The 19,720-nt window shown below is 43.5% G+C and overlaps 1 protein-coding gene across 1 annotated transcript in view; it reads right to left on the bottom strand.

Moving 5' to 3' along the window:
• Window positions 1-19,720, bottom strand: part of FGF13 (fibroblast growth factor 13) — a 252,795-nt gene that overhangs the window by 17,743 nt on the left and 215,332 nt on the right. The window contains exon 4 of the mRNA XM_085325521.1: window positions 108-163. Within this exon, the coding sequence (XP_085181647.1) occupies window positions 108-163 (56 nt within the window). The remainder of the gene's footprint in view (window positions 1-107; window positions 164-19,720) is intronic.

Raw genomic sequence — 19,720 nt, 5'->3', positions numbered from 1 at the left:
AACTATCTCTGAAATAAATAGGATTTATCTACCTCAATATCCCTGAGTATCTGAGTCAAAATCTGGGTCTGTGGGGCTGACTCCAAGCTCTGATTCATCTCACCCACCTTCGGGCGCTCAACAGTAGCACGGGAATTAGAAGCCTCCCCACTCTGGGCTTCTCCTGCAYGCAGTGAATACAGCCAGGGTAAATTACCCCCAGAGGGGCTATAGGAGCACRGATCTGCTGCGTTCAACTCCTGTGCTGTGGACCCAACTCTGCCAAAGCCCCTGGTCCTTTCTGAACGCAGCAGCACTGCAGGAGGGGTAGGAGAGACAGGAATGAACCTAAACGAAACCAGGGTGGGAAAGGAGAGAAAGGCAAGGAAGCAGAGCTCATGGAGCAGCACAGGCTGTCCCCAGGCAGCCCATGCAGCTACCCCTCAGCACGACCACTGCTGTTCGGATGGGTTAAGTGAATTATGAGGAGTGTTTTATAGAAGAGGATTTCAATTCTGTTCTCATCCAAGCCAGAGCAAGTCTGCCCTAGATCATCCTTGGAATCACCAATCTGACTGCTGAAATAGGAAGAAATTGCCTTGGATATAACTGAGATAAAATTTTGCTTTGCAATATTTACAGGGATTTTTTCTCTCCTTCACTGGAACAGCCCCCAGACCTTACGGTCTTATTCTGGCAAAGCTCCTGTTGAAATGAATCACGACTTTGCCTGAGTTAGTGCTCCAGGACTGAGCTCTAAGTTATTAAAAGCAAATGATATGTAAGAATTTATCTCAACTTTCAAAACAGTCTAGTAAAGGTAGACAAAGATCCTTTGAAACTCATGGAAAGTATGTGGAACCCCTCAGTCTGCTTTGAAATCTCAGCCCTAGCTTTTTAGTGAGACRTGGTGCCTTTTAGATCTCATATTTTAATCATCCTACTTCTGTTCAATACAGAACTCTCACTTTTTTCTTTTGGTTCAAACACAACCTTCACCATTACTGGCTTTACAAGATAACTGAGCTCCGTCTATCTCAGYCTGTTGTTCTCCTGGAGGAGGAGGAGCTGCCGACCAGCTCCTCTCCTTCCCCTCACCGAATAATCTACTGCAGGAATGGGGAAAAATAACTTTCCAGGATGCCCTGCTGATGTTCCTCTTGGTTCCCGCATGGCATCTTTGGGGGAGCCAGTCTGAATATCAACTGCTGCTTTAGGCATTGCATTTGCAGTTATAGAATTAGCCRTAGGTTTCAGCACAGCAGCATCTATATCTCACGGGGTAGCTAACGCTTCCCGTGATTTGGAGGTTTAGCCTGCACCCCTCGTGCAGCTAGGCAGCCAGGAGAGTCGGTACTGTTTTGCTAAACTGGATGTGCTGTACATTAGTCTGGGAGCTTTTATGTGATGTTCACATTTTCAGAGAGATCCAGGTACCTAGACGGATAGAGATTTGTTTCTGAGTTTATGACTTGCCCAAAGTTACACAGGACACCTTCAGGAGCTAAACCCAAAGCCCCTGCACCCCAGCTGAGGCCTTTSCAACAAGCACAGGTGCTCCGAGGGACCAGCTAGTTGCATTTACTTAATTCGGCAAAACCGCATAAAAACTACCATCTTATCAGGGATTCCTAAACTTTCATTACAGCAGAATATTTTTATAACTCATAACTGGTTTTGCCTAGGTTGTCTGAGTGCAGATTAATTGAGTGCACAGAATAATTATTTTCCCTCTGTAGGATGTAACAGTTTGTCAGCTGGTCCCACAGCTTTTAAAACCAAGACTGAGTGAAATTCAGCTCTTTGCTTCACTGTATCCCACCAGTGGATGTTTATTATTGAAAGGAGGCTTCTGTCATAGCTGAAAACATACCTACACAACCATAGAATACAAACTGCAAAATGATGTGGAAGAAAAAGATTAATTTCTTCCTCTAGATTTTGAAAAGCTATTACCTGTTTTTGAATGACACTTCCAACTCTACACTGGGAACTGCTAAAGCATTTACATAAGAATACAAAAAATGCACACATTATCACTGCAAGAAGCACTTAAAATTTAAGATAATTATATAGTATGGAAACGATTTCAAAGGACTCAAACAAAATAACAACTAATTCTACAGAGTCACCCTTTAAGATGATTATTACTCTGCAGTACCGCTGATCTCTCACTGAAAAGTCCTTCTCTTTACAATTATATGCACATTATAAATTCCTACTTTGTTCTTCCACCATCAAGGCTCCTACAGCTGCTGCTGAAAAATCTGCATTCCCTGCGAGTTTAACTAGACGGTAAAAATACTCAGGCTGTGCGCAGAGGTAAAACACGCGGGGTTACTGCGCTTAGTCAGCCCGCCCTTCTCGCGGGCCTTACGCCAGATCCTCTTCCCGGCCCCTCGGCTTCGGCGCCGCTGCAACATCGCTGGGAGGGAGTGCGCACGCGGCGCTACACGGCACAGCGAGAGCTCGGGTCCTGCCGCCGAGAAACCCCCTGCCGTCCGCTGGAGCGGCCGGGAGCAAGGCGTGCGCGTTCCCGGCCGACGGAAAGCAGGCAACGCTCACTCGGTCAGCAGGCGTCCGAGTTACCTTCGCCAGGCAGAAAACCACGCTGAAACTCAGGAAGCCTGGACTGAGTTTGGGGGAGAAGTCACTTCKGCCGATGAAAACCTTCTGCCCCCTCAGCCTCTCCTCACCTTTTTCTGCGTCCTCCAAGCTGACTCTCGCTCCTGGTCTTGCCTCTTCCCCTCTCTCATCCGCCTCCMGGAGCCTGCTTAACTTTTGGCCTCCTAACGCTTCTCATTTTCAGCTTTTTCCTTTTTTTTTTTGTACTAGAGTCACTTTGTGCCAATCAAACTGGAATTTTCACCTGAGGGAAATGTAGTACTTACACATTTTTCTATCATTTTCCTTAATTTTTTTTAATACTCTATGCTCCTCCATTTTTTTCTGTGTAGACTTTTTTGTCATTTTGAGGGGAGGGAGAAAACAGGAGAAAAAAGGAAAAAAAAAAAACAAAAAAAGGAAAGGAAACAAAATGTCCAGCCTAATTCTCAAGGCAAACTCAGCTATGGGATAAATTATCTGCCAAACCCTAATGTTTCTATTGGATATCTGCAAAGAAAGATTTGCAAGAGTTCATGCTAACGTCAAATGTTTGCATTTTTCTTTTTTCACAGCAAGGGCAAAAGTACATATTAAACTTTCAGCAAGTGAACGTCTCTTGTCTGAAAAATTATGGAGAAAGTCCATTAAGTTATGAAAAAGTCTCGACCAAAAGGCTACGACTGTATTTAAATATACAAAAAAAAAAAAGTATTTTTCAAGTCAAACATCCCCACTAACTTCAGCCTGAAGTAGAAAGCTTTAAAATCTGTCAATTTAAAACCTAATAGTTAAATTCTGAGAAAGTCCAGAGCAGCTGAAAATAGTATCCGGTAATGGAAACTGTCAGCCAACTGTCAGCTAATAGGTGTTGCTACCTGGGCTGCTGCTAAGCTTTTAGATGCCTCAAACAAACGAAAGCATCAGAGGTCTCAGCAAACCTGAGCTGTTTGGCAATGGGGTTTCTGGGCAAATCTAATTAGGCATGAACTAGAAAACATTTCACATAGATGGCAATTCATGCCAGGACTATTAAATAACACTTCGCAAGAGCAGAATTCCTTTAACTTTTGCAAAAAAAAACCTTACAGATCTATGTCAAGTCTCCATGGATAACCATGAGCAGGTCAGCATAGTGCAATGTGCGCTCACAGCAACTAGTTAACTCAACCAGGGCAAACATTGCTTTTTTCTACTGATCAGCGTTGTTAGGCAAACTATTGGACTCTGCAGATTGCTTGGAGACAAATGTTATAATGAAGCCATATATCCTTCAAGCATGGACCAAGGCTACGTACGAAGTCCTGTCTCACRCTGCAGGAGGAGCTTCGCTGCAGCCCAGCCCAGTCCTCCTGGGCGACATTGCTGTCCTGCCTCCTCCAGCTCCCTGCGGCCCCGTTCCTGGTGCGTCCTCAGCCACGGCTCTCTGCTGCTTCATCTCTCCACCTCTCTGCTGCTTCTGCCTCCTTTTTACAGGGCAGAAATACCGACAAAGAGCACGCAGAGCACCTCCCCAGCCTGCTCACCCCTCATGCGGGTCAATGCAACGTTCAGCAGCACTGAGGTGGCCTCTGCTCTTGCCATACCTCACCCATGAAGGAGCGTAATTGCTTTTCACAATTTTCTTAGACGAGAGATGACAAGAGGTGCCAGGCTACAACAYTGCTTTTAAAGGCAAGCTTGCCAAACTCACTCTAAAATGAATTATCGAAGTCTGGCTTAAACCAACCAGCTTCCTACCCAACATCCAGCTTGCAAGGACCTGTCTAGACAGAGAGGTAATTATACAGCAAACAAGATGCTCTGTCTTTGCAGCAGAGCCCATCTTTCATGTATTGCTGTCACCAAAACCTTATCATCACTGAAAAAACTAAAAAATATTCGCTAAGTGATGGTCTAGATGTAGTCTTCTGGTGCAGAGACAACCTGATCTGACCTTTCCAATCAGCCAGCACCGTATGGGGTCAGGACCCTCAGCACACTTAACAGTCTAATTCGAGCTCAACACTTAGCCAGCATGGCCTGGGACAAGCCTCTTCGCAATGGCCTGCTGTCTCAGAGATGCACTTTGGGGAGCTGCCGATACTAAAATAGGCAAAGCACTATATCCGATTTCCTATTTTGTAAAACAGCAATGATGACAACTATGAGAGGTAATTAATGTTTGTGCTCTGTTGTGAAAAGGAAAACTACTAAATAGCATGAGTGTAATCACATTTACATAGTTGAATTGTGCTTTACAGAAAAAACAAAACAAAACAAAAAAAAACCAAAAACGACAACTTCTTTTAAGAGAGTCACCCTCCTTGTTCCCAGGAACTGTAGTCAGTAGTGATACCAGCCAAGAATGCATAGGCTGAATTATTTCTATAGAAATATATATATATATATATATTTAAATTCATATGAATCACAGCAAGAAAGCTTGTAACCTAAACTATCAAATGATGCATAGGCTGCTTATCATTGGATGTTTTAATATGATACCTCTAAAACACAATCATATGTAGTTCAGTGATTTACTGATAGTCTATTTCTTCAACACAGGCACAACATACCTGGAAAACTTTAATTTTAACTCTCACTGCTAAATAAAAAGCACCTGGAATTGATTATTTTTAAAGAYCTTTCATAGCATCAGAGATCAAGATAATGGAATTGCAGATTTTGAACAGAGAAGCAGCTAAATGATTTATCTCAGACTAATTTCCACCAGACGAACAACGGCAAGGAAGCTCATTAGGCTAGGGAACCAACTGCATAAAACACCTTTAAAATCCTGCAGACAACACTTTGTATTTTTGGCCTCTTTGAACTAACGTCTCAGACTGAACAGAACAACACACACACATGCACACACACAAAATACCAGAAGTGCCAAAATCACTAATTAATACAAATTTCCAGGAGGCAGAACTGAGTTCCCAAGGGTAATGAAGGCACATCGTTACCCAGTTTGCACCTTTCCCTTCCTGTTTTGCCCTGCACAGGGTCTCGTCTTAGAAGGCAGAACGCAATGGAGAGGACTGAGCCATTTGTATCATCTCTTCGTAACTTTTAATCTGCTAGTGAACCACCTTCTAGTTCAGCATATCTAAATAGTAATCATAACTATTGCCTTTCAGCATCAGAGACCTTTACAGTAGTGCTGATATTGTTGTTCATTTGCTCTCTTAGTTATCTGGGTGTGCTGGGCATATTCCAGACATTCAAAAAGGAAATCTATCTGACCCAAGAAAYGCCAGATTAAAGGACAAGGATGATGAAAAGGAAAAAGGGTTCCTCAGAGGCAGCATGGAAGAAGGGTCTCAGAAACAAGCAGCACTCGAATGTTCAAAAACCTCAAAAGCCAAAGTGCTTTCTATTTTCAGAAGCAACTTCAGCACTTAGTGTAAACCCATGAAAGCACTGCGGTGATTTAGGAGCACAGTTCTCCCTGGTTTGCCATGAAACTTGGCTGCCTGCATCCCCACGTTGCTTTGGGAACAGGATTTGGTCTGCTAGCAGCACCTCACAGTGTTCAGATGATATACCCATGAGACACTTTACAAAGGAGCAAACTAAAACCAAGTTTTTACTTGTTTTGCCCAAGGCTAATGAGGAATTTATCTCCYACTGTGGATTAAAACTCAAGAACACTTCTTACAGCCCCACTGTGTTTCAAAAAGATTAATTTTCTTCCCTGACTCCCCAAGCTTTCCTGCACATTAAGGCAGAGGCAAGTTTGGAGTCTGTGTTTTATTGGCTTCCAAACCCATAGGAAGCCCAGTCCTTAGGGTCTTATCATGCAGCTATCCTGCTACATCACCAAACCTGTTTTTTTGTCTTTTTCTCTAARCCTTTTCACACTCTGCTCTTGGGAAGATGCACACAGTATTTAGCCAGTGCTAGATGACGAACATCCAGTTTCGGTCTCACTCAAACCGTCTGGAGAGCTGAAGTCAAGAGCAGAGGCATAGCCACTAGCAGGGGTCCAAGCCTCCTGCCTTCAGAAAAGCCTGAATCTCCCCAGCAAACACAAAGCTCCTCTATGTTYTCTAATACACGTACAACTTCTTACMAAACATAACACAGTGACAGCCTTCAAACTGACTTGTCTGCAACTTGTTTATTTGGGGCACAGATTTCCCGTAACAATATCCTGGAGGCCTCCACCCAAGCCGCCCAGCTGCAGATAGGGTAGTGAACTCTCTAGGGTGCTTTTACTGATAGAGGTTGTTTGACCCTGAGGCTGGCATTACTTYACCAGCCTCTCAGGGACAGCAAACCACTGGCACCGGCACCTTCTTGGCATCAGTGGAAAGCTAGGCTACACCAACTGCAAGGTGCTACCATGGTTTTAAAAACTAATTAGGCACTGTGCTCTAAAAAGCTTCTCCATCCCTGGTCAAAATGAGTGCATGGTGGTGATCGGAAAACTGGTAGGGGAGTCTGGTGCTGATTGCTATACCAGGAAAACATACTTAACGTGCATCAACAACTGCACATTGCGCCAGTTAAAATACGTAGCTACAAGTCAGTCAAGTACTTTATTTGTGTAATTACAAGGAACCAATCCCTGAGGGTCACAGAAATAATTCAGCATACTAGCTAAAAATGAGCTTTCTGAGAACATTTACACTAGTATAATCTGATGGGATGCAGAGTTCTGGAAAATAAATGCCAAAGGGGATGAGAACACAGCTAAAGCTAATTTATTTTTTAAATCAAGTGAATATTCACATTTTTTTTCTGTATTTGCTCAGCTTTAATGAATAGTTTCTTTGCTCCTTCATGTCAGTCTCCTCCATTTCAGGCAGCGCATCCCAAGTTGAGGAGCTGTATCCAAGGCTCGGCGCAGCTGCTGAGGACTGAAACACAGCGCACACAAAGCCCTGATAGTTCAGCTTCAACGCGCTGTCTGCTAGAYACATCTTTGCCCATTATCTAAACGGCAGCCTTTTCCAAAGGCTTCCTTATAACACCCTCAGCTTAAAGAACAACAAATGAATCACGTTGTGGCATATGGTGGACTGACACAAGAGAAAATTTACCTCGGTAATAGCTCAGCTCTCAAGGTACCCACAGAGGAGGGGGAAATTGGGTTGTTGCAGACACAGCAACAACACCATCAAGCAAAATCCAATATTGGAAGAGATAAAAGTTTACTGTCCCCATATTCCTCAGTGACAAGGATGAAAGAGTACGGGTAAGAACAAGGGGAAAAGATGAAGTACTGCATCAGTGATGAATGCCTTTGAAAAGTGAGCTAACAGGTAATTAATCCCTCAAAAGAGATCAGATCAGAGCATTTGGGAAACACGCACAGATTCCGATCTCAGTAACGAACACCCTGGGTCCTCCCTGTTCAGTTTTGCTAAATGCTCTGTAAAGGGGATTTGGAGAGATCCCAACCGAAAGGCTACTTCTTCCCATGGGAGGGATCTGCAGTGCTCTCTACCCYGCTTGCTTCTCATTTCTGCACATCTAGAAAAATAACAGTTAGATGGAGGTAAGCAGGGTTTTAAGGTGACAACGGTGGTGACAAGGAAAGCCAGAAACAGAATGTATGTAGCAGTGACATGTTTTGTAACAGCAATGACAGATTTTAATAAGCAAGCTACTCTTAAGTTTTGATTTGAGGTGTATATAATTAGATAACATGTGGGTGTTGAGTGATAAAACCCACAAGAAATACACAAAATAGAAACACTGATTTTTTGAAACCCTGGCCTATTTCATGGCATGACCTATTTTTATTTTATTTCAAAAATAAAAGGAAAGATTCTCCTTTTTATCTCTTTTTTCAGCACTGGAAAGAGAGATTGGGGGCAAACAACACTTCTTCTTCCAAAACTTCCCTTTCAATGCTGAARAACCCCAATTTGTCATTCAATTTCTCTTATTCTTAACTTATTTCCTCYTAAGAGTTACAGGTAGGAGACCTACCTCATCTTTTCCACATTTTAAGGAAATGAGCTACCWACAGACCCAAATTTTGCCAAGCAAGAATTCACAATGAATTTCCAGAGTATTCTTTCGAAGAGAATATAGCTGCTGAAAAAGAGACTTTCTGATACATTCCGAGTTTTCAAGCATTTGCACACACAGCAAGATCTTTTCATGTGATATGCATATGAAATACTTAGGAAAAACTTCTTATACAGATTCCAAAAATTCATACTCCTTACCATCTTCACTAACAGGCTGAACATAGAAACAACAGAGTAGTTGTACAAAATACATATTCCTACTTATCTCAGTAATTTAATCAATTCATTTTAAAATAAGCTAGACTATTTTTGTTGAATTTATGAAGTGAAATACTTCAGTATTCGGAACAGCATTTCATTGTAGCATCTTTGGACTCTTTCATATAGGCTTCCACTGGCCAACGATTTGTGGATTTACTCTTTTAAGAGCAAGTTATGATCTTTTTACCACAAGAATGCTATGTAATGACACACATCTTTATCTATAGTGCTTGCTATGAACAAAAGCACAGTGTTATTACTTCCTGAGAAATACAGTCCAGGTACTGAGGAAAACCAAAGATGGCTGCTAGTATTGAAAATATTATCAAATAAAGATTAGGGGAAACATAATTTATCCAAATCTCTTGTCCTAAACCACATATGAAAGGACTGACCAACCTTAATCTTGTTCTGCTCTATTCCATTTTAGTTTCATCCTAAATATGAATCTCTAGCAACTTTAGGTTAGACTTCTACTTAAACAAGTACACAAACAAAACCCCATCCATGAAGGGTCCAAGTCGTTTTGATCCTAGGGTATARCCACCCTTTCTGTTAGATCCTGTCCCACTGTTATCTCCTTTCCAGGATCACATAAAGGGATGCCATGCTATTTTTTCCATTTTTTCCAATRGCTTCCTTTAAAGGGACTGACTTCAGCCTTACCTCTTCTTTCCATTAACCTTCAGCCATTCTGCAGAGTCAAAATCAGTTTCCCACAGTGGGGGAACCCTCTGAGCTTCTTACAGTGCAGAGCAACCCCAGCCATAARCTTCCCTGTGAAGCGTGATGAGCTTCACTGGGGCTGCGCTGATGGCCGGTATCTCCACCCAACGGACCCCCCAGCAAGGCTGCCAGCCAGCTCCTATGCACCATGTGCACCCCAGGTGCACCTTTGGGTGAAGCCGGCGCTGCAGTCTGGCCCTGCCAGCTTGCCTGCAGGGCACACAGCCCGGTGGCTACGTGCGGGTGGGAGATGGGTGCGGATGGCCCCCCGGGCACCTCCTCGGCCACGGCACCCAGGTGGCCTCCTTGCGGGATCCCTGGGCTCTTTGCTCCTGTGAAGCTGCTCGCACAACGCCCGTGCCATCCCCAGCTGGTGCAGCACGCAAACCCCGAGCTGCAAGGAGAACTAAAAACACCTTGTCTAAAGCCYAAGCGCTCCTCATACAGTCATTCATTTATTTTCATAATGCCTCTGTCAAACGATATCGTTAGAGCGAATGAAAACAAATTCAGCCCCATGGGAAGCACCAAGACTACAAAATTCACTCTTATTTCAAAACAACATGAGAAAAACCACAATCTTGGATCTTCTCACAAAACAAAATATCAGAAATCATCTCTTGGTATTCTTAAAATATTTTCTTTAGGTTATTACACAACACAAACTGAAATCATAATGCTAAAATGCTTTTTAACCCTGTGGTAATAGTTTGATAATCTCCCAGGAATTTTAGAAATTTAAACCCCAAGCTTTTCTTCTAAATTCAGTCTACTGTCTCTCAGGAGTCTCACGAACCCCATTTTCCTGAAGTCTTTGATTAGCCTTGTGCATGAATAGCCCTGCTTTACTGATATCTTTATACAGCACTTCTTATGGAGGATCCCTGATTCTGGTTCCTCAAGTATCTTCTAAGGCTGTCATCCATTCAAATCCATTACAGCAGTGATTAATACGAATAAGAATACAAAACCAGCAGCAACAAGAGCTTAGTGGGAATGTTATACTTCTAAATGAAAGCTGCTTAGTCTCAGCTGTTCCTTTTTGGCTAGCAGTGAACTGTAATACTTCTTGATTCTGTCTGCTTTCCTCTTTTGCCTTTTGTAGCAAAAAAAAGTACATATATTTTTATGACCCGGAGAGCAATGCATCAGTGTTTTCAGMGACTCCAACTCAAGAACTGTCATCTTTACCAACAGTCTGCACAGAATTTTTCTTTCTGTTTCACTTCCCTTCTACTTAATRGGAAATTTCCTCAGCTGCAGCCCTTGCAGCTGTGGAGAACCCCTCCTCCCCATGCTGACTCACAGTCCCACAGCTTTCAGCCCCCAGAGCATCATTTAGAGCTGTAACATTGCCAGGACTGTATTTTAGTGAGCCCCACAAAAATAACCCGGCACCCTTCCACCTGCCAACTCCGCGCAGGGATTGCTCCCAGTGCTGCCTCCCAGCTCTGTAACTTCCTCGGCATCATCTGCGCTGGCGCTGGGATAAACCCTGAGAGAGCTCCCAGCATTTCCACCCTGGGAGGAGCACAAAGTGTTGAAGGAAAAGCTGATTGCTCAAGGAAGAGGTCAGAAAAAGGCATGGGGGTCCTGCTCAGGACCACGCCATTGCAGATGCTCTTCTTTCCACTGACAGCACGGGATGCTGCTCCTTTCCGCAGAGGAGCTGCCTGGGCAACCTGTTTCCAGGTCTTCACAGATGCTTCTAGTATCTCCGGAGCAATTTCATTCCAGGTCAGAAGAACTGTACTGGGGGGTGGGAGTGCCATTTAATCCTTTGTGGAAATGCTACTACGTGCAGCGTTGGGCTCAAACCTCTGCCCTAATCAAGCAGTTTTGGTGACCTTTGCTGTTACGCCCATAAGATGTTATCCCTGATGGGCTGAGTCAGTAAGTAAACACCAAGAACAGTAGGAAATGGACTGCTAAGTGTCTCGTTAAGTTCCATTAAAAGGTCTAACCACTATCCATGGATTGACTGTCAGATCAAAACATCTGTTTTATGTAGTGATTTCTACTGATGCTATTCAGCAAGTCTGAAATGTCACCCCTTATGCACTTGGAACACATTTCCCAATTAAAACTGGAGCGGTTCTTTTTATAGTAAAGTGGGAGATTTGCAGCAGCTACTGTAACTCAATTGTAAGGAAARCCTCCCAGGACTGACTAACTTCTTTATTGCAAAAATCAATCAGGGTAAGAAAAAGCAAAATCTGAACTCATACAACAGTTTACCAGACGTACTCCGACCTAGGTAAGCCTTCACTTCGTCCCACCCTGTGTGATTTACTCACAGTCCAACACCAGAAGGCTGCAAGACCTGTGCCGAGGCGCAGCTTCCAGACATAGAGCCGCTTCTGATTATCAACAGGGTGAAAAAGGGCAGATTTACAAAATGTGCCTAAAGAATCCGACCAGGAAGAGCACATATATTGTTTGATATGCAGGAGATTTTTTTTTGTGGGAAACAAACAAACAAACAAAAAAAACCACTTTGGTAGAAATTGTAACTTAGCTCTTATCACTTCTTGACATAAAAAGAAAATGCTTTTACCAGCTAATGGTTCAGAAAAGCACACGATTGGTTACTGTAACCACAACAACACATTCAGGAGCAGCCAGACAGAAAATGAAACACCCGATAAGCATATGTTGTTTTTAATAAAGAACGATTTAGTTTTAAGTGGACCACACTTAAACTTGTAGGCTGCCACTCTCAGAGCGGCTCTGCCTTGCCTCCTGGGAAGCAGAGCTCGGAGGAAAACAGCAGCCCTCGGCGGCCCGGCTGCGTCCTCGGTCTGGCACCAACCTTCCTGCACCTTCCYGCCCTGCGCCTTGGATCCCGGGCTGCAAACGGGGCTCATAATCCTCCCTCTCTCCGACTTCCCTATTTAAACTGTACGCTCTCCCAGGCCCAGCCCAAGGCCGTCCCCAATTCAGTACTTAATGTACTCTCAGGATATTTAGGACTGACATTATTTCGGCAGAACTGAGATTCRGAAAGACAATTTTATTCCGGTCTCGCATTAACTATTCATTTATCGCACTGCAAGATCAGCTGCGTGTTGTCAATATTCAGGCATCTGAATGAGCCGAGCGCGGGCGTAACGCTGACTGACAGTAATTTATTTTGCAAAATGGCTGAGATGAGATTGCACGAGAGGCGCTTACTTCCAGGTGGCTATCCGAGCGCCAGCACAGTGAATCCGCTACCCACATTTTAAATTCGGTGCAAACGGAGGTGCACTGGCCCTCCCACCCCTGCCTGCCCCTCCTGCTCCCCAGCAGCCAGGGAGCGASGTGCACACCAGATGGACTTCAAGTGCTTGTAGCCTTAGGTGAGAGTTACTCTAAGGAGGCCTAAAAATACTTTGTTTCCAGGCTGCTGTTTAAACAAACAAAATAAATCATCCTTCTTCCTACTGCAAAAGCCTGGCAGACCCTTCTCTTACAACACTGCACCGAAGCATGGAGAGACTAAACCAGGACGTGGCTTGGTCCAGCGTGCTGGGGCGGATAGCTCCCGTGGTGCAGGGGGCTRCACTGAGCCAGCATCCCTGGTCACCCCTGCATCATCTGGTCACAGTGGAAGATCTGCCTTGTGTTCTTCCCCAAGCACAGGTAGGGAAGATCACCATTAGGTGTGCTAAAAGGTCCATGGGACATGAGCCTCCCTCTCTTACCTACTTACTGAGAGCTTTCACTGCCAAATCTTTTCAAATTTTTATTTTTTTTTCTTTTATCTCTTTCTTCTCACATGGATATCGCCTCCCCTCACCGAAAACTATCTCGTTTCTTTCGCTGTACTGCCAACAGAAACCAGGAGTTTCTGGTAGCAGCAGCTAAGGTAGGAAAAGATCCACATGGGTTTCCATCTGCTTCATTTCACCCATCCAAGCTGCCCTGGTAGGGAACCACAAGYGACACAACTTCCACGTGCACCACAGCAATATGCAGCAATGATCTATTTTCTCTCTTCATAACTGCAATGAAAGCAGAAAGCAACTTCTAGAGTCAAAATCAGTTCTTGTGGCAASGGAGGGACCTAGAACTGACTTGAGTCAACACCGCACTGAAACCAGCAGGAAATGAAAATGCTCCTTGTTCTGGTTTAACCACSACCAACCTCCCTCACACAGGCCACTGCTACAGAAATGCTGTTCATTCCTTCTTGTGAATGTTGTGATTATGCAGAAAGCATAAAACTAGGCTAAAACCTGGAACGGGAATGGGAATCCAACTCCAGCACAACCGTTACTGCAGAGAAATCAGCCTAATGAACAGCAGAATACAAATACCAACAAACACAAACAAACTAGAATTTATAAGGAAAAAACATTTCATTTCATTTAAACAAGCAAATCATGATTATTAATTACCACCTTCTTCAGCTAGTGCTCAGCCCATTTAACCTCCTCCAAAATATATGCTGTTAATGCAAGAGGAATGAATATAGCATTGTAAGGAGTGCTGGATGTCTCCAAGCACTCGCATCTGGCCGAGAAACTCTAACGCAACTTAACYCCAACACTTGGACCCCACTTCTGAGAAGGAGCAAAAGCAACTGCTGTGTTAACATAGTCAAGTCTCCAAAAAGTTGTGGTTTCCATAGCATTTCCCCAAAGGGAGATAAGAACAGTGCTCAGAGAGCTCACACTCTGGGCAACCATGATTTAGAAAATCCCTCTRTGCACAGAAGACACAGACGCAAACACACTCACCAGCTGAAAGTAGCTGCAGAGTAAGGGATAAAAAGTATTTTGAAGCCTCCTAAAAACAGAGAGAACAAAATATACTTTAAAAGATTAATTGAATCTATAGCCACAGCTTTGACATCCATGGTTTATTGAAGGGCTTAGACTCCTACAGCTCAATAGGTCATGCAGTAGCACCTGGGGCTCCAAATGCTGCATTAYTTCTACAAGCCTGCAGACCCAAGTGCTAGCAGTTTTTAAAACAACCTTTGACCAAAACACTTTTTCTGAAATCTGATGTGGCATTTTTGCCGAAACGTTTCCTTTTTCTTAGGAGAACAGAACATACTGATAAAAAATAACAACAATTTTCCTGTGGGTTTAAATTTTTTTTTATATCATAGTTTTAAAATGTTGAGACAAAAATTAAGGAAAAAGTCCAAATCCTCTGCCAATCATAGATTAACGCTTTATAAAATAGTTACAAATAGAACGTCGCTATCAAGTGTGACTTGGTTCACCACCGAAGCCAAGCAGAAGATCTGATTTTTGTACTCTAAGTTGGAGGAAACAGTRTCTGTGCTAATCCTCTACTCTCATTTCACACCACTTTGACAATCTGACTTTTCTTCCACTGGTATAGAGAGTTTTACCATTAGTATCACCCCCCAYATAAGAATTTCTGGAAAATTTCAGCACATACTTGCAAAACATCTTTGAGTTATGGAAAATCTGAAAAGGGAGCCCTTCTCCAAATAAAACAATCTCCTGAATATCTGTTTCTTAGATTGTTACAGGGAAAGTGAGGTTGGAAATTTCAGAGAACATTCTTCTAGCTTCATAGAGAGAAAAAAACACCAATCTGTACGCATTACACTGAAAACCACCCCTCATCGGTGTGTTCAGGCATACCTGTGAGGGTCTTCACAGTGCACGAAGTTTCAGAACCAACCTGGCATCCCCAGCCAGCCTGCTGTTGCCTTTTTTTTTTTTTTTTTTTTTTTTTTTTTTTTTTTAAGGGGGGGGGAAGCAGTAAATTGTGTGATGTCTTTTTTTTTTTTTTTTTAGCACGAAGGTGCTATCAAGAGTTGCTTCTCACTCGCTGAGGTCCCCAGACTGCCGTTCGCGGGGCGTTCGGCCGAGCTGGGGAGCAGCGCTCAGCCTGCGGGAGGGCGTCAGAGATGCGCCCGCGCCGCTCTCCACCGGCCCGCAGGAAACGCTGCCGCTCGCTGCGGTACTTCAGCCATCTCGACGTGGGGAGGCTCCGCGGTACCGCCAGCACCCAGCGCTGGCGCAAAGCACCCGCCTGTGGCCTCCCCCGGCGCCGGCCCGGCCGCTGCGCTCCCCGGGGCGCGAGAGCTGGCAGCAGCGAGGGAGCGCGGGGCTCGCTAGCGATGCAGCGCGGCCGCGCGCTCGGGCACCCGCTCTCTGGCTTTCTCGTCCAGCTACGAAGAACTTTGCAAACGTCTCTTTGGAGCGATTCTACGCCTTAAGTCACGCACTGAAAGTGGTTTTGCATTGGAAAAAAAAAATCTCTCATTTGAAGCAAGCAACTGATTTTCAGGTAAACAACCGAATTCATTACTGAGAGGTCAGATATAGGCTTGTGAACGCTTTAGGTGGGAGAGAACCGTGCAACSGGCTTGCTGCCACAGACTGCATAAAAACTAGATTAAAAATTCCTGTTCAAAACTGCATTGCAGACCACAGGAAAAAGTACAAACACGTGCACAGGGAGAGAATATATATGTTCTGGAGAAAAATATATTTCCTGGGAGGGGAAATTATTGCATGTTTTCACCCCAAGGAGAAAGAGGACAGGAAATATAGCCCTATTTAATCCTTGTTAATTATGTCTGCATTCACCTGGCTCGCTCATGCGTGACTCTGTGTGTTAAAGGGTTTGACTTTCAGTACATAAACTTTCCCCACCACTAATTACTTCCCCCAAAACTTCTCTTCCCCTAAGTAATTCAATATGTGAAAAAAATTACATACGAATACTTTGCCCAGCTGCACCTCTGTAAGAATAACTCAATCTCAAAGGTGATAGATAGTTGTTTGATCTATAATATACTTGTCCTATATTATATTTTATATTATTCTGTTTTCTTTCTTTCTCTATTTCTGCTGCTTCAGTCATTTTTTTTTCTCCTCCTCCTCTCCCTTGCACTCTGGCTTCCCCCTTTTGTAACTCTTTGCTCTATTTCTGGCCTTATTTTTATCAACGGATTTTTCCACTGCTCATTTTCTTGGCCCCTTGAAGAAAATAACAAACCTAATAATGCCCAAACCCCAGAGAGATTTTTCAACTCTCAAGGCTCCTTTGACACCTTTGACAGCAAGCAGCACACTTTTTACCCATTTTCATTTTTTTTTTTTTTAGCAAGCTGGCTTTCAAATCAAAATGGTGATGCTTAAATGATACAGCTTCTTCACACAGATGATCACATTCCTAAGCAGTTCATCCAAAGGCTTTGCAAAGGTAATTCGAGCACATCCTTTTACCTGGCAGAACAGGACTATTATTTCCCAGAGGCAAACACATGCAGATGCTAATTTAAACAGAGGTCAAGAAAGCGTGTGCTCTGCTGTGGATGGCTAAGGATCATTAGGGCTTGCACCACACCGACTTCCTAACTATAGTGATTTTAAATTACCCCAGATTCATACAACTTGAGTTGAATATGTATGCCTGCCACCCCCACTCCAAATTGAAAATGGCTTTCTGCTTTGTAATAAATGCCTATTTCGGGTAAAGTGTTTGAAAAAGAAAAGCCCTTCCAACCCAGGGTGTCCTCTGAAGCATGTGGGAAGAGAAGCAGGTTCTCAGATCACTCTTGTTCTTCCAAAACGTAAAACGTATTTTGTTATTTTTGAATTCACACACTTTTAATTGGCTCCAGTGAGCTCTGAACAGGGCCTGGAATGGTCCTGGGAGCAGGAGAGAGAGGAGTACAGGAAGGAAATCTACCTTTTCTTCTGGCAAAGAGAGGGATGCAATAAATTCTCAAAAAAGATGAAACTTAATAAATGAAAGATTGAAGAAAGTGGACGTGAAAGGAGGGAAACTGACTGAAATAAAGAAGAAGAGTCAGCTGTAGTAAAAATGAACAAGGTATTTATAAAAGAAAAAAAAAGGATTCAATCCAAGGAGAAAAAGAGGGAACCATTGAAAGTTAGAGAAAATCAAGTAGAGTCTCTGATACCAACCCAGCAAATGAAACTGCCTGTGCTTGGGAAGAGAGAACTCACACTTAGCTCCACTTTGCAAGGTGAGGATCACATCAGAGAACACGTTTAAATGTGACAACTAGCCACACTGACGCTTTCTGCCCCATTTCCGAGGAATTACAGAGGAGATGCAAGGAGCTTGCCAGTGCAAAACCACCTTGCACTGGTGCTCAGAGGGCAGCATGCCCGAAGCCCCAAACCTCCCCCACCTCAGGCAAGTCCTTTCTAGAACTCAGGGCCTTCAGAAAACACGTACAGATCAGAAAATCCAAAGGAGTGTAGGTGGCAAATAATAGACAAAAGTCAACAGAAAACGCCATGATTTGAAAAACCTGAGAGCATATTAACATGCAAAAAAGGAAGAGTGTGGTCGGCCCCCAGCACCAAATTGCAGTCCCATCAAAGCCTGTGCCCTGTTTTCCAGGCAAGACGACATCCTTAATTTATCTCTAACATCCCTCGTAAAGTATTTTAGCTTCTTCCTGCAGTCTTAACAACCCCTTAGAAAATTTCACACATTTTATCTCTTTTTTAAACTGGCTCCAGGCTTTCTCCTGAGTTAATGAGAAACAATATCTGAGCTACTTGTTGAGAAAAGTGCCCTTCTTCAAAGCCCTTTCCAGGTGCCATGTGCAAACAGCAGCAAATTCAGGTTCCTTCTTTAGATCTCGCTCGTCTGCATCCAAGGACTGCTCTTGGGAGCTGTTTCAAAGGCTGAAGTGTCAGCATCAGAAGGAAGAGAGGTGTGTGGGTGTGAAGTTACTAAATGCAAAACTGTCACTCTCCTTTCATTTACAACCCTGAATATGCATGCATGCAAAAATGTAGGGCTTATATTAAAGTTTTCACTCTTGGAGCAGAAAATATCAAGGAAAAAGAGACTAAAAGATTAGACTACGCAGGTTAGAATTCTCTCTCAACTAATCTCTTCCTTTTTAACCAATAATTATTTCTGTTAATAAACCCTGCCCTACCTTGATTTAGATGGTCTTTTATCATCACAGAGAAGGGCACTGTCAGCACACAGACATGCTTGTGTTGCCAACTGCTCAATAAGAGTAATGAACGGCAGATGGACTTTTCAGTGTTTCACTCAGATAAGAGCCATGCAGAGAATGACCTGCGTCCAACCCAGGAGAGAACCAGCTTCTAAAGCACCTGAGGGAAAGATAGGGAATTGCGCCTGGGGGCTCAAAGTGAAGAAGGTTGCCTGGGCTCTGCCTGCAGAACCAGGAACTCCTCTCAGGTGGGAAACCCAGTCGAGCAACAACAGGGAAAACAGTATTTGCTGATCTAGGGCACTCATGGATGTCATAGAAATTGGCTGTACGGGAACCAGGATACATACAAGTGTCTTGCACACTCCATGCACACACTAGGGTCTCAGGAGGCAACGTTTTGGGGAATAAGCATTTCTGCCCTGCAAGAAAATACATTCCTTATTCTAGCCTGCACTAGCTAAGGAGGATGAAAACCTGTCCCAGGGGCCTGCTCCTGGGCCCGCTTTGACTTTCTCAGATGCCAGGAACCACTTTGCTGTGATGCTCTGTGATAGCTAAGGCTCGCTGAGCTGCTAAAACACCTACTTGCTCGGGTTTACCAGGAAAAGAGGAAGGGGGCAGAGGAAAAGCAGCAGAGCCTGAGGGTCAAAATGTCATTAATGGATGTGCCCAAGTTTTAAATAGGATCTACTACTTTTATAATTGCATTTACTTAACTTTCAGACACTCTGCAAAGCCTCTCAACTTGCAGGCATTTTCCAAATGAGGCAGGTGTTGAGCACAACTGCAAGGACGCCAGGGAGGGTAAATAAAGATACAGAACTTCAGCTGGAGAATTTTTTTTTAGAACAGACTGGTGCCTGCCAGCACCCAAAGCCCACACTAAATAAATTGTGTCTGTACACCTTGATGAATTACGTTAGTGCACCTGGATTAGCAAAGAAATACTTGCTATAAACAACAGACTAATGGTATCAGCCAAATCCCTGTAAGTTAAAGTATACATGGGGGTAAACAGCTCCATTTTTGCCTCTACAACATACCACATTATGAAAGGATTCTTCAGATGAGATTTTCAATATAATGCRATAAGCTACATTTAGAGGATGAAAATTAAGGGGAATATCTTTCCTTTTTACAAAGAGGTACAGTACTTCTATTGATCTGCTGTGTTCAAAAGAAAAGCTAGGCATTTAAAATACACACATGCACACACACAACTACATGCTTTCCTAGTTTCTAATCT

Source organism: Rhea americana, unplaced genomic scaffold (assembly GCF_003343005.1).
Source record: "Rhea americana isolate MKP2758 unplaced genomic scaffold, rheAme1 scaffold_98, whole genome shotgun sequence".
NCBI classification, from domain to species: Eukaryota; Metazoa; Chordata; class Aves; order Rheiformes; family Rheidae; genus Rhea; species Rhea americana.
Note: the sequence above shows the minus strand (reverse complement) of the source record. Positions and strands in the feature narration are given on the sequence as shown.